This window comes from Colobus angolensis, unplaced genomic scaffold, assembly GCF_000951035.1.
Source record: "Colobus angolensis palliatus isolate OR3802 unplaced genomic scaffold, Cang.pa_1.0 Scaffold250, whole genome shotgun sequence".
Lineage (NCBI taxonomy): Eukaryota > Metazoa > Chordata > Mammalia > Primates > Cercopithecidae > Colobus > Colobus angolensis.
This window is the reverse complement of record NW_012115711.1, coordinates 779,144-794,248: the sequence shown is the minus strand read 5'-3', so window position 1 is coordinate 794,248 and position 15,105 is coordinate 779,144. Positions and strand designations below refer to the sequence as shown.

Sequence of the window (15,105 nt, the reverse complement as noted above, 5' to 3'; positions counted from 1 at the left end):
GTGAACTAATTTGATCTTCATAACAAACCTGTGAAGTTGGAATTCTTTTCAACATCCTGGAAAGAGTTTGCTGCCAGGTTGATAATTGTTATAAATAACTTGCTCTTTTAAACCATGCAAAAGAATCTTTGTCTCTGTTCCTTCCAAATTCACTTGAACCAGATCAAAACAGTTGAGACCCAGTTAAAAATTTTGATTGAGTGGCATGGCCTGCACATTATTTAGTAGACTGTTTACCTTTTGCAGAACTGTATAATTTGAGAATGAGACTGGAGCCTCACAATCTCATTGTCCTCAAAGTGGAGTTTAAGTTGTTGGTTGTCTGCAGTTAGGGCTAAAAGTATGGAGATTAGTATATACTGTATGTTCTCCTTCATATGCAGGTAACATGTAGAAAGATTGAGAAGGTCGGCTCTTTTGCATTTGATCAGATCTGTATATCTGTATTTCTGTCTTATCAATCTGTAGAATACCTAGCATAAGGTTGCTGCCCTTAGATTAATCTGGAGCCAAAAGAGATGGAACAAATAAGGCCGGGCGTGGTGGCTCAAGCCTGTAATCCCAGCACTTTGGGAGGCCGAGGCGGGCGGATCACAAGGTCAGGAGATCGAGACCACGGTGAAACCCCGTCTCTACTAAAAATACAAAAAATAAGCCGGGCGCGGTGGCGGGCGCCTGTAGTCCCAGCTAGTCAGGAGGCTGAGCCAGGAGAATGGCGTGAACCCGGGAGGTGGAGCTTGCAGTGAGCCGAGATCGTGCCACTGCACTCCAGCCTGGGCGACAGAGCAAGACTCCGTCTCAAAAAAAAAAAAAAAAAAAGAGATGGAACAAATAACAATATGGCTTACTCTTTGCTGGGCACAATCCTATGAGATAGACTTGTTTATTTTACAGAGGTGACTGGACTCAGAGATGTATGGCAACTTGTCTAAGATCATACACCTAGTAAATGGAATTTAGGCCCAGGTCTGTCTATTTCCCAGGCCTTTCCATTATGCTGTTGTCTTTTACTTCATTTTTTTTTTTTTGAGATAGAGTCTCCCTTTGCCACCCAGGCTGGAATGCAGTGGCGTGATCTCGACTGACTGCAACCTCCGCCTCCCAAGTTCGTGCGATTCTCCTGCCTCAGCCTCCCGAGTAGCTGGGACTACAGGCGTGTGCCACCATGCCCAGCTAATTTTTGTATTTTTAGTAGAGATGGGGTTTCACCATGTTGGCCAGGCTGGTCTTGAACTCCTGATCTTGTGATCCACCCACCTCAGCCTCCCAAAGTGCTAGGATGATAGGGGTGAGCCACCATGCCTGGCAGGCGAGGTTTGATCTTCAGAGATGCTGCTTGTCTGTAAACCCAAGGACGTGAGAGAAATGGAGCTGAATAATGCAAAAGGGGTGGAATTCTGTTTCTTTCGTATCTGGTACCATCTTTATTGTATTTGACAGTAGCCTATTGTGGCTTTGGGAAAAAATACCATATACCTGTGTTTCATAAATGAAAGGGAAAACATTGTCATGGCTAAGCAGACAGTGTCTTAGCTTTCTTTAGGGCATTGGTTCCTAATGTTTTTCAGGTCATGGATCCTTTTAAGAAGCCAGTGGAAGCTGTTGACCGTCTTCTGAGAAAAAGACCCATATATGTAAAATTTTCCATAGAATTTCAGGGTTTTTGTGGTGGTCATCCTTCAGTATAGGATGAGGAATTCTAAAGATTCCTCTACACTTGTTTTTCTCTATATGTCATTAAGATGTCTAAATGGCTGTGTTGTTTGTTCTTGTATTTCTTAGTACAGGCGTCCCCGACTTAATGATGGTTCAACTTAGGATTTTTTGACTTCACGATGGTGTGAAAGCAAAACACATTTAGTAGAAAGCATACATGAGTACCCACATAACCATTGTGTTTTCCACTATCAGTACGGTATTCAGTAAGTTACATGAGACATTGAACATTTATTATAAAATGGGCTTTGTGTTAGATGATTTTGTAGGCTCTAATGTAAATGTTGCAAGCATGTTTAAGGTAGGCTAGGCTATGATGTTTGGTAGGTTAGGTAAAGTAAGTGATTTTTGGCTTAGATATTTCCAGTTTACAGTGGGTTTATTGGGATATAATCCCATCATATGTTGAAGAGCAACTGTGTATATTTTTCTAGACTTATTTTTCTACACTGTGGTCAAAGGGGTAAGCTTGGCTAACTGTCACTTTTGCTTAAAGATATACTCTGTATTATGCAAATTTAATAATTTATCTTCTGTGTTGATCTTATAATTGGTTGTGTTTTCAGCCTTTGGGCATGAGGAAGTTGTAATTCTCTTTTTTGTGTGTATTGATTCATTGCCTTTATATTATGATTGCTTCTAATCTACTTTATTTCTGATTTTTTTTTCCTTATTTTCTACATTTCTGTACACCTGGCTATCTGAGTAGTCATCTCAATGCCCTGCATATAGTATGTTTATAATTGTTGAATGGAAAGATGAAGGTTAAATGAATCTAAATTTCTTTTTTCAGTTGAAAAATTCACCAAGAGTTTAATGTGACTTGGATTTTTTTTTTAGTTTTGTTAAGCATTTACTGGATAGTTATTCATTTATTAATCTGCTGTTAATAAATGACAGTTAATATGCTGGTACAGGAATGCAAAGATAAATATGATACGGTCCCACTCTTGCAGAACTCAGTATAGTGGGGAGACTGTCAGGTAGGTAAAGAGGTGTACTGATTGAGGATCAATATGCAGGATATAGTTGGGGCTAAAGCATGTAGGGAGCTGAGGAAAATATTATGTAATATAGCACTGTTAAGAGAGGTAAGCAGGGGACCAGGTCCTAGAGGTCTTGGATGCTGGTTTGAATAAGGAGTTTGTACTTGATGTAGGTGGGTTTTGAGTTTTAGGGAGATTGCTCTGGCAACAATGTGGAGGATAGAATGGAGGGATCCAGCAGGAAAAAGTCTCACTTTAAAATAACTTCAATTTATGAGACTTTTCAAAAACATATACAAAAATAGAAAAAAGCATAATGAACACCCATGTAACTGTCACCCAGCTTGAACAGTTATCAGCACAGGGCTGTTGTTTTATTTATACCCCACTCCTCCCCTCTATATTTTTATTAAAGCAAATTCCTAAGTCACAGAATGACAAAGCATATATTTAATAATCTAATGCCATGGCTCTCAAGGCTGGTCTGTGCTACCAAATCACCTATACAGCTTGAAGAAAAAAAAATCCCCACTTCAGACCTACTGAATTGGATAGCTCTGAAATGCCTGTGTGGTCAGGCATTTTTAGTTTTCAAAATAAGTCTTGGGTGAAGTAAATTATTTTTAAGATAATTTTAAAATAACTTCTGACAAATGAAAATATTTTCCTGAACTCACTGAATGCTGCCTGTGGCCCTTCTGGGTGAAATTCACCTATTCGATAAGGGCAGGCTTTTCTTTTACATTTCTTTTTATTTTTTGTAGAGACGGAGGTCTCACTCTGTGGCCCAGGCTGGTCTCCGGAAAACTCCTGGCCTCAAGTGATCCTCCCACCTCAGGCTTCCAAAGTGCTGGGATTACAGGCATGCAGCCAGAAACTGACAATTCTTAAGGTGTGGACTAGGAATATTCCAGAGCACCAATTTAAAATGTGTAGACCAGGAGTCTGTTCCTCTCCTGCTTAATTTGCATAACTTACACTTAGGCATTGCTGTTTTTATTTTTTGTTGAGAATACCAAGAAGGGCTCCTTAGCATGCTGCCATTTCCTCTTTTGGTAAAATTGATAATCTACAACTTTGGTGAGCCATGTTTGGTTGCCTAGTTCTTCTGATGCCAGTTTCTCTAAGTAATTGGGAGTATCCGGGAAGGATAACTCTCAGATTTGCAGCTTCCCTGGACTGTGAATAGAGGATGTTGCAGGTGATGTGTTCTCAGATACCATTCTCACATCCAAAGTCAGTGTTGGAGGTTTCAGATTCCTCTTTCTTAGTATCCCTCCCTGCCCATATTTTCTTTGCTTAAGCATAACTGCAGTGCAGAGAAACACCCAGAGCCAGCGTAAACTCTTAATCTGAAGTATAGTGTTTTCAGATTTTAAACGAGAGACTCCTTCAAGGTATTTCTGCAAATGATTTCCAGATTTGTCTTGGGTGAGTAAAGGCTATTTTTCAGTTGCTTTATTATGACACTTTACTGTCAAACCTAGGTCAGCAATTCTCAGGGCACTTGAGAGTCATGTTTTATGTGGCTAAGGATAGGGAGACTGGTGTCTGTAGGAGAGGGGCATAGCAAGGTGGGCTGTGCATATAGACATTATGTGCAGTGTAGAGTTGTGAAACAGATTTGGGTTTGATTCCAGGTTTTGCCACTTACTAGGTATGTGGCCCCTCTCAGTAAACTGGGCACAGTCTTCATCTCCAAGGATTAAAGATAATGCATAATAGGCATAGAGTAAGTGTTAGCTGTTGTTTTTATGATCATAAATGTTTTTCATAATATTTGTTGAGTGGATATTAATGTATTAATAGATAATCAGAAACTGGACGGGATGGAAAGCCCTGACAATTATGTGGTGTTCCGTTTAACTAAATCATAATCAGTGACACCTATGCCTCTATAATCAAATAGTGAAGACCAGGCTGGGTTTCAAGATGCATCTTACTGCTTGACATGATGAATGGTCAGGGCAGCTCTCACCTGAATTTACTTTCAGAGACTGTAGGAGGCAAAAGGAAATCGTTGCAAGGCAAAAAGTAAAATATTTTGCTTTGTGATACTTTGGAGTTTGGTTTTCTCTAAGCATTTATTGTTTAAGAACTGCCATAATGCTTCCATGTTTTCTATGGGGATTTTAGGCTCATTTTGATTCATCCCCACTCCCATACTTACGTGCAACATCTCTTACCTGCTAATAATAAACCAAAGTGCCTCCTATGTGCCAAGCTCCAAACACAAGAAGATGTAGGAAAGAAGCTCCTAGAGTAGGCAGCAGCTAATCTAAGGCATTTGTTTAGATGGTGTTCTTAATTTGGTGCATGTCCTTTGGCTCAGGGGCCAGTGTTTTCTTCTTTAAGGAAAATTTTAGGCCTGGCACAGTGGCTAACGCCTGTAATCTCAGCACTTTGGGAGGCTGAGGCCAGGAGGATTGTTTGAACTCAGGAGTTCGAGACCAGCCTGGACAACATGGTGAAAACCCTGTCTCTACAAGAAACATAAAAATTAGCCAGGCGTGGTAGAGGGTTTCTGTGGACCTAGCTACTCTGGAGGCTGAGGTGAGAGGATTGCTTGAGCCTGGGAGGTTGAGGCTGCAGTGAGCCAAGATTGTGCCGCTGCACTCCAGCCTAGGTGACAGAGCGAGACCCTGTTTCTTTAAAAAACAAATTACAAAAGGAAATCTGATTATAAATGGATCCATGATTTACAGGAAATTTGGAAGGTTCAGAAAAGCATGAAGCATAGATAAAACTATGTGTTACCCTGCCACCTAGAGGCAGCCATTAGAGGCCAACTACTAGTAATGTTTATTTCTTCTCTTCCAAGGTTTTTTTACTTTCCCACCCTGTGGCAGACATTTTCTCATTAGTAGGGAAGTGATAGGTACAGACTGCAATGTAATCACATATGGAGGGATATCCAGTCAAGATTTGAGGGGTTCGGGAGAGGATTGTCCTAATTCTGGATAGTATTCTGTTCAAACCCATGTAAGTGCTTATTAGATTACAGTGAAATAGTGGCTAAATGGTCCCCTACCCCCAGTTTTCAAAGGGATTCTTACAGTTATCCCCTCTTTTCAAGACAATTTGCAGCCACTTGAGAACATAAGCTAGTGTCTTTATTTACCTTTTCCTCTACATTTCAGTGACCCCATAATTCTCTGCTTCCATTTACAGCCAACATATTTTTTTTTTCCCCCGAGACGTAGTTTCGCTCTTGTTGCCCAGACTGGAGTGCAATGGTGCAATCTCGGCTCACTGCAACCTCCGCCTCCTGGGTTTAAGCGATTCTCCTGCCTCAGCCTCTGAAGTAGCAGGGATTACAGACATGCACCATCACACCTGGCTAATTTTTTTGTATTAGTAGAGATGGGGGTTTCACCATATTGGTCAAGCTGGTCTTGAACTCATGACCTTGGGTGATCCACCTGCCTTGGCCTCCCAAAGTGCTGGGATTACAGGCGTGAGCCACCGCACCTGGCCCAACATTTTCAAAAGAGGTTTTTACACATGCCATCTGTGCTTTCTCACTTTCCATTGATTCCCTGACTCTAGTCTGGCTTCCATTCCCTCCATCCCACTGAAACAATTGCTTGTCAAATTGTCTCTATTACCGATTTCAGTGGACATACCTCAGTTTGACATTTGATGCAGTTGATCACTCTTGCCATCTTTCGTTTCTCGTGATAGCATAATTGGCTAGTTTTGCTCTTTCCTCACCAGCCTCTACATTGCTGGGTTTTGCTTCTTTCTTTGCCTTTACATTTTTATTATATGGTTGTTTTTTTTTTTTTTTTGGTAGAGACGGGGTTTCATCATGTTGCCCAGGCTGGTCTCAAACTCTTGGCCTTAGCTTCACAAAGTGCTGGACTACAGGCATGAGCCATTGTACCCGGCCCTACTTCTTTGCCTTACCTTTAAATGCTAGAGCAAATAACTCAGTTGTGGGCCTCCTCTCCTTCTTTGTAAGCTAATCATCTCCAGACCCACGGCTTCAAGTAAGATATGTGTGCTGACAGTCACAGATTTTATTCTTAATGCATACTTCTTTCCTGAACTCCATTCTACAAATATTTGCATACCTATCATGTGGAAGATACTGCGCTAGGTGCTGAGAGCTTAACATCATAGAAAATCAAATCACTAGTTACAATTGATACTTGTTATGAAGGAAATAAACTGGGTGCTATAATAGAAAAATTACAGTGGGACCAACTTTAGGTGGGTTGTCATGAAAAGCCTCTCTGGGTCTTAGTTTAAATGTCAGTTCCTCAAATGGAAAGGAGGGGTGGCGAGAACATTCCAGCGGCAAACTTAGAGTGTTCCAGGAACTAAATGGAAAGACTAATTACACAGTTGAGGAAACAGAAGCACAGAGAGGTGGATTTGTCCACGGTTATGCAGTAAGTGATATAGCAGGGATTCTAGCCCAGGTTTTCTGAGTCTATTCTGATCTAGTGCTTCTCAAACTTTCTTATATGGATCACCTAAGGATCTTGTTAAAATGCAGATTCTGACTCCTCACATCTGGGTGGGGCCTGAAAGTCTACAACTTTTAATAACTCCCAGGTGATGTCAGTGCTGCTGATCTTTGGACCACACTTGATTAGTAAGGCTAGTCTTCCACTACACCCGACTGCTCTTGAGCCAGATTTGGGAACTCCAGCTGTCCTGTTCAGTATTGATTCAGTATTGAAAGTCATTATTTTTGAATATTGTCAACTGGAAGTGATTACTGTAGAATGAGTCACTCTTTGGCTTCCCTCAGGATATTTTAGTTGTATACACTTGTTCTGCAGGTAAACTCTACAAAACCAAGATTCAAGCCTCAGGGGTGTAAGGAAAGGTTGGGGGAATAAGGAAGTGAAAAAGAAAGATTAGATAAAAGTATTGAAGTAATGGTAATAGATACGGATGGTGATTCATAGTAATTAACTTGTTTTCTTGAAGTTGGCCATCTCTCTAACCTAAGTTTAGGAAGAAATATTTATTATATATACAGATTGCTTGGTGCCCTGAGTTCTGATTTTGACCCAACAAAGGCAGTAGGCCATTTCTAGGAATTTGTTTCAAACTAACTTATTTTTGTTGAAGGATTTTTTTTTAAATGTAATAGAGTTTTCACCTGATTAACTTCTAAGCGGTAGAACTCATTCTCCAGTTACTGTTCCTTTCATTAGTGAAATTACAGCATCTCAGCTTCTCATCTTGGGCCCCAGTTTCCTCTCTCGGAGTAATTTTTTCAAACAGATGGGATTCAGCAGCCTAGTAGAATCTGTCACAAATTTATATTCTTATCTGCCAGTATTTTGTAGTAATAAAACTGGTTTAAAAAAAAAGGCGAGGCCGGGCGCGGTGGCTCACGCCTGTAATCCCAGCACTTTGGGAGGCCGAGACCGTCCTGGCTAACACAGTGAAACCCCATCTCTACTAAAAATACAAAAAATTAGCCGGGCATGGTGGCGGGTGCCTGTAGTCCCAGCTACATGGGAGGCTGAAGCAGGGGAATGGCGTGAACCCGGGAGGCGGAGCTTGCGGTGAGCCGAGATGGCGCCACTGCCCTCCACCCTGGGCGACAGAGCAAGACTCCGACCCCCACCTCCGCGCCAAAAAGAAAAACGGTGAATAGCATATTATTAAAGCATAGACTTGGTAGTCAGACCTGGATTTAGATCTTGGTGCTAACATTTACTGACCAAGAAAGGGTACTTTTTTTCCTCTCCTCTTAAGTTTTCTGTCTGTAAATAGAGGCAAAACTTGAGTGGTGAGGACTGTATGAAAGAATATCATGTGAATTCTCTAGGTAGCATGTCTCAAACTGTATTCTTTGGAATACTTCAATTGGATTTTGAGTAGATGCCACTTGAGAAAATGATTCTGTGCCCTGATAAGCCTCCTTTACCTAAGATGTCTTAGAGCCATTAATAATGTCAATTAGCTATGTGACTGCCCTAGTGGAAGAGAAATTCTGTGTATAACATCTCCCAAATTACAGGATTCTTGTCTCCCTTTATAGAGCAAGACATTCTAACACACTTTGGGAAACTCCAGTCTCAGTATTGTCTGGCTTGTAACGGACACCCAGTAAATGTTCCCCCCTCCCACCATTGAAACCAGTTTTAGAAATATGAGAACACAACAACTTCTGAATTTTTAAAGTTGATGTCTCATGAACGGTGATGTCTTGGTTTTTTAAACTGCAAATGTTTCTTGCAGTAGAATTATAGACACCAAGGTAGGATTGCACTTGTTACGGGGACATTTGTGTGTGTTCATTCATATTGGCTGTGTTATTTTATTGGGTGCATCAAATGCTTACACTTGGGACTTAGAGTCTAGTGCCACTCATGCAAATAACCTGAGATGATTTAGAATTATTATGCCACCAGCATAGTTTCTAGGCATCCAGAGTCTTGTGTTGGCAGCAGAAGCACCCCCAGCTAAGCTGCTTCCGTGGGGGGTCCTTGGCTGTAGTTCCAGGCTCCCTAGCTTCCTTGGTTCCTCTTAGTGTTCTGCATGTAGAGCCCTAGCCTTCTGTCAGTTCTGTGAGCTATCAGATACTCTTCCAGTAAATTACTTGGCTGCATTAATTATCCAGTCTTTCTGTAGTTACAGACACTTGACTAGTATAGTACCCTAGGTCAAAACAGCATTAGTTAGAGCAAGATGCTTATTTGTTTGAAGATTCATCAGTGACTCACCTGCATTAAAAAAGTAAAATGGTTGTGATTTACTTATTTCAGTACGTAAGTTACTCTGCGCTCTTGTTTTGGAGGATTTTTTTTTTTTAAATATACTTTATTTTTAGAGTAGTTTTACATTCGCAGCAAAATTGAGCAGAAGGTACAGAAATTTCCCATATACTGCCTGCCTCCACACATGCATAGCCTCCCTTGTTATCAGCATCTCCCCCTAGAGTGGTAACACTTGTTACAATTGATTAATCTACATTGATACATCATTATCACTCAAAGGCCATAGTTTACATTAGGGTTTACCCTTGGTGTATACTTCTGGGGTTTAGACACATAATAACATGTGTCCACCATTATAGTATCACACAGAGTAGTTTCACTGGCCAAAAAATCTTCTGTGCTTCACGTCTTCATTCTTCCCTCCCCACTAACCCTCCTCAACCACTGATCTTTTTACTGTCTCTAGTTTTTTCTTTTCCAGAATGTCATGTGATTGGAATGATACAGTATGTAGCCTTTTCGTACTGATTTCTTTCACTTACTAATATGCATTTAGGTTTCCTCCATGTTTGTTCATGGCTTGATAGCTCATTTCTTTTTACTACTGAATAATACTCCATTGTCTGGATGTACTACAGTTTATCCATTCACCTACTAAAGGACATTGTGGTTGCTTCCAAGTTTTGACAATAATGAATAAAGGTACTATAAACATCCATGTGCAGGTTTTTGTGTGGACATAAGTTTTCAACTCCTTTGGGTAAATACCAGGGAGTATTGATTGCTGGGTCATGTGGTAAGAGTAGTTTTGTAAGAAACCACTGAACTGACTTCCAAAGTGACTGTACCATTTTGCATTCCCACCAGCAATGAATCAATGTTCTACTTGCTCCACATCCTCACAAGCATTTGGTGGTGTCAGTGTTCTGGGTTTTGGCCATAGTGATACCTCATCATGGTTTTAATTTGCATTTCCCTGATGCCGTATGATGTGGAGTATCTTTTCATATGCTTATTTGCTATCTGTCTGTCTTGGTGAGGTGTATGTTAAGGTCTTTGGCCCATTTTTAAATCAGCTTGTTTTCTTACTGTTGAGTTATAAGAGTTTTGTGTATTTTGTTTAACAGTCCTTTGTATGTCCTTTGCGAATATTTTCTCCCAGTCTGACTTGTCCACTTATTCTTTTGACAGTTTCTTTTACAGAGCAGAATATTTTACATCTAGGTCTGTGATCCATTTTGACTTAAGTTTTGTGAAACATGTAATTTTGGTCTAGATTTTTTTTTTTTTTTTTGCATGTATATATCTAGTTGTTCCAGCACCATTTGTTGAAAAGACTATCTTTTGTCCATTATATTGACTTTGCTTCTTTGTCAAAGATCATCAGTTGACTATATTTATGTGGGTCTACTTCTGGGTTCCCTAATTCTGTTCCATTGATCTGTTCATTCTTTTACTGGTACCATACTCTTGCTTACTGTAGCCTTATGATAAGACTTGATTTCGGGTAATGTAGTTCTTCTGATTTTGTTCTTGTCCTTCGATGTTGTGTTGGCTATCCTGGATCTTTTGCCTCTTCATATAAATTTTAGAATCAGTTTGTCAATATTCACATAATAACTTGTTGAAATTTTAATTGGAGTTACATTGAATCTTTAGAGTTGGAAATGACTTAACATTTTGGCAGTACTGAGTCTTCCTATCCATGGATTTGGAATATCTCTCCATTTAATTGTTCTTTGATTTCTTTCATCAGAATTTTATAGTTTTCCTTGTATAGATCTTATACATATTCTGTTAGATTTATATCTAAGTGTTTCTTTTTTGTAATGTAAATAATATGTTTTTGATTTCAAATTCTACTTGGTCGTTGCTAGCATATAGGAAAGCGATTGACTTTGTTTTGTTTTTTGTTTTTTTTTTCTTTGAGAGGGAGTCTCGCCCTGTCTTTCAGGCAGGAGTGCAGTGGCGCAATCTCGGCTCACTTCAAGCTCCGCCTCCCGGGCTCAGGCCATTCTCCTGCCTCAGCCTCCTGAGTAGCTGGGACTACAGGCTCTCGCCACCTCGCCCGGCTAGTTTTTTTGTATTTTTAGTAGAGACGGGGTTTCACCCTGTTAGCCAGGATCGTCTCTATCTCCTGACCTTGTGATCGCCCACCTCGGCCTCCCAAAGTGTTGGGATTACAGGCGTGGGCCATCGCGCCCAGCCTAGATATTTGATTTTTTTAAATCAGTGTTCTGTAGTTTTCAGCATATAAGGTCTTGTACATATTCTGTAGATTTATACGGAAATACTTCATTGTTTTTTAGTGATTGTGAATGGTATTGCATTAACTTTGGAGTGTACATATCCATTGCTAGTATATAGAAACATGATTGGCTTTTTTAACGTTTGTCTTGTATTCTATGACTGCTGAGATTGGTTATTAGCTCTGGGAGGGTTGCTCTTTTTTTTTTTCGAAGACAGAGTCTCACTCTGTTGCCAGGCTGGAGTGCAACGGTGCAATCTCGTCTCACTGCAAGCTCCGCCTCCCAGGTTCAAGCAATTCTTCTGCCTCAGCCTCCTAAGTAGCTGGGATTACAGGCACGTGCTACCATGCCGGGCTACGTTTTTTTGTATTTTTAGTAGAAACGGGGTTTCACCGTATTAGCCAGGATGGTCTCCATATCCTGACCTCATGATGCGCCCGCCTCAGCTTCCCAAAGTGCTGGGATTACAGGCATGAGCCACCTCGCCTGGCCTTTTTTTTTTTTTTTTAAGATGGAGTCTCGCTTTGTTGCCCAGGCTGGAGTGCAGTGAACCACTGCGCCCATCCTCTGGGAGGCTTTTAAAATAGATTTCTTGGGTTTTCTATGTGGATGATCCTTTGACATCTGCAAAGAGGGGCCATTTTTATTTTTTCCTTTCTGATCTGTGTGCCTGTTACTTATTTTTCTTACTATATTATATTGGCTAGAACTTTCAGCAGTATGTTGAATAAAAGTCATGATAATGGACTTCTTTGCCTTGTTCCTAATCTTAGAGGGAAAGCATCAGTTATTTGAGTTGCATGGTATTGAGGCTGGTTGCTACGTCTTGCGGCAGGGGCAGTTTAATAACCTCCCTGCAAATGACTGAAGCCACAATAGTGTGACAGCCACTTGCGTAAGATGTTTGTGAGAAAAGGGGAGAAAAAAAGCCTTGAGAGTAAGCGTACAAATAGCTCAGCTCATAGTTTTCACCACATGGACAGGATTGTTGCCAGAATCCTGTTGGCTTCATTTGAGATATTTTGAGGTTGTTGGCACCAGGCATTTTGTTCATTTTGTATTGATACTGAGATAACTTTTTAAAAAGTAATCTGGAATTACATACCCTAAGTATCAACCATAGAAAACATTTTTTCTTCTTAAGGAATGGTCTCTACAGAAATGTTTTAGAACGTATTCTGAATTTTTTACAAACTCTTCCTTGAATGCCTGCTGATTGAGTGGATGCAGGTCATACAGGCAAATACACGCTGTTTCCGTAGTACTGAGTATATTGGACTAAATCTAGGCAAAAAGCTGCTTGAAATTTATACTGTAATTGGTCAGCTTTATATTATGGCAGCCTTCTTGGGGGAGGGACATTGATTTCTAGTGACTGCTACTGAGTTAAATACATTGTTAATAGCAGAATCTTTTGTGTGTAAAGAGCCTGCAACCCACTTCTACCTCTGCATATGTCTTAGTTGCTAACAGGAGAAACTTATTTCTTGTGCTTTGGAGGACTTGTCTGCCATCAAAGATCTAGGGATCTGATCAGGCTGTTGTCTGCTTTAGAGCCTTCCAAATTACATGGCTTAATAAAATGATTGTTTTCTGTGCTCGGAATATTTCTGTTGGGATTCTTCATTTTTTAATTGAAAAATAAAAGTATTGTTTTGCCTTTGCTCTTATGATACAACTAATACATTTTTATTGGTAGGAACAGTAAAAGGTGCATAGGTAAAACAGTCATACATAATCCTTTCGGTTAACAATGAATTAATATTCTGATGCCTAGCCCTTCTGAGCTGTTTTCAGTAGACATAAGTTTATACCGTATGTTCCGTTTTGTAACCTTTTTATTTCGTCATGAACATCTTTGTGTATTATATAGTTGTCTGTAATATTTTTAACAGTTGTGCGCTATTCCATTTTAAACAAATATATTTTGGACATTTGGTCTTTTTTTAACCTTGTGATGGAACAGTAGGTCTTCAATCTTTTACTATTACACATGGTCATGCAATATGGATTCTTGTGGTTAAATATTTGTGTACATCTTTATGACTTTCTTTGGATTAATTCCTAGAAATGGAAGCTATCAGGAAACTGCAGGGCTATGGTGAGTTTTTCCATCCTGAGATGTGGTGCAAACATTGTACACCTTATTTTCAATTAAGAGTTGGAGATGCTTGTAAAAGAAAAAAAAATTTTTTCATTTTGGCTTGACTCGGTTTCAGTCTTGTACAACATGGGGATGTGCGCCAGTTTGATCTGGAGAGATTCTTTACCTCTCTCTACTCAATAGTCGTGCCTCTGAGATGGCATAGCATCATAACTCCAGTGTTTTTACTTTAAGCATTTTGCATTGCTCTTCATTCTGTATTGTCTATGTCCAAGCTTGTAGAGCTCAAGATTGTAGCTTTAAGTTCTCACTTCTTTGGGGATTTTCTTTTCAGATCGTAAAGCTGAAAATTGAAATCATGAAAGTAGACAGGACTAAACTGAAGAAGACACCTACCGAGGCTGTAAGTATCCAAAAGTTTGCTTTGCTTATTTTTTCTTCATTAAAAAATAAAAAATATTTGTGAACAGTTCATCCATGCTCTTCACATCTCATCACCCATACAAAAGGCAATAAAACAACAGCTTGTCTAGAAACAGTAAGATTTTCTTTTGAACTTCCCTGGGTTAAAAAAGTGGATAGCCAAGAGACCAGTGGAAAGTGAACACTGATCAGTTAGTTCTTTGTAGCTGTGTGTGCCTGAAGTCAGCTCTCAGGCTGCTGTGCAATTCCTTCCTATGCAGAAAGGAAGTGTGGTGTAATGGAAAGAGCAGATGTGGATTCAGATTTTTAATGTACTTCTGGGATCTTGCAATTTTGTTTTTTAGAAAATGAAAGTGGTATCATCTTTCTTACTAGTTTTTTTTGTTAAGGCTAGTGTTTTAGCTGTCTTTATTAGTGATTCTTAATCACACAATTCAGCTTAACTTGTGTATTGGGTGGTCATATCAATTAACCCTTTGTCGACAGTAGAAATCCCGGCTTCAATCTAGTAATATTCCACCAGCTAGCTTGAACTGCTTTCTGAGGTTAAGGAAGTGGTATTGCATTGTGATAGTCCTGTTGGCCCTGTGTGCTTAGTTCAAAGAGCACAAGCTTTGGAATTAGACCTGGGTTTGAATCTTACTAGACTTTTGTGGCTGAAAGGTTATTAACTTGCCTAGTTTCCACAGCTACAAAAAATTTTTTCCTTCTTGATGTGAGGCAATTGCTTAGCATAGTATCTGGCACGTAAGTTAGTTCATATTGTAAATACAAGCCACTTGGTTTTCAAAGAATGTAAAAGTACCTGGCAAGTATCACCAAAAGAGAACAATAACATTTTGCTGTATTTTTTCCAGTTTTTTTTTTTTTTTTTTTGAGGCAGGGTTTTGCTCTGTCACGCAGGCTGGAGTGCAGTGGCAAGATCACAGCTCACTGCA

At 39.9% G+C, this 15,105-nt stretch overlaps 1 protein-coding gene across 1 annotated transcript in view; it reads left to right on the top strand.

Annotated features, from left to right (window-relative positions):
• Positions 1–15,105, top strand: part of HUWE1 (HECT, UBA and WWE domain containing 1, E3 ubiquitin protein ligase) — a 152,893-nt gene that overhangs the window by 17,743 nt on the left and 120,045 nt on the right. The window contains exon 4 of the mRNA XM_011946573.1: positions 14,079–14,147. Coding sequence (XP_011801963.1) covers positions 14,103–14,147 — 45 coding nt within the window. The 5' untranslated portion in view covers positions 14,079–14,102. The remainder of the gene's footprint in view (positions 1–14,078; positions 14,148–15,105) is intronic.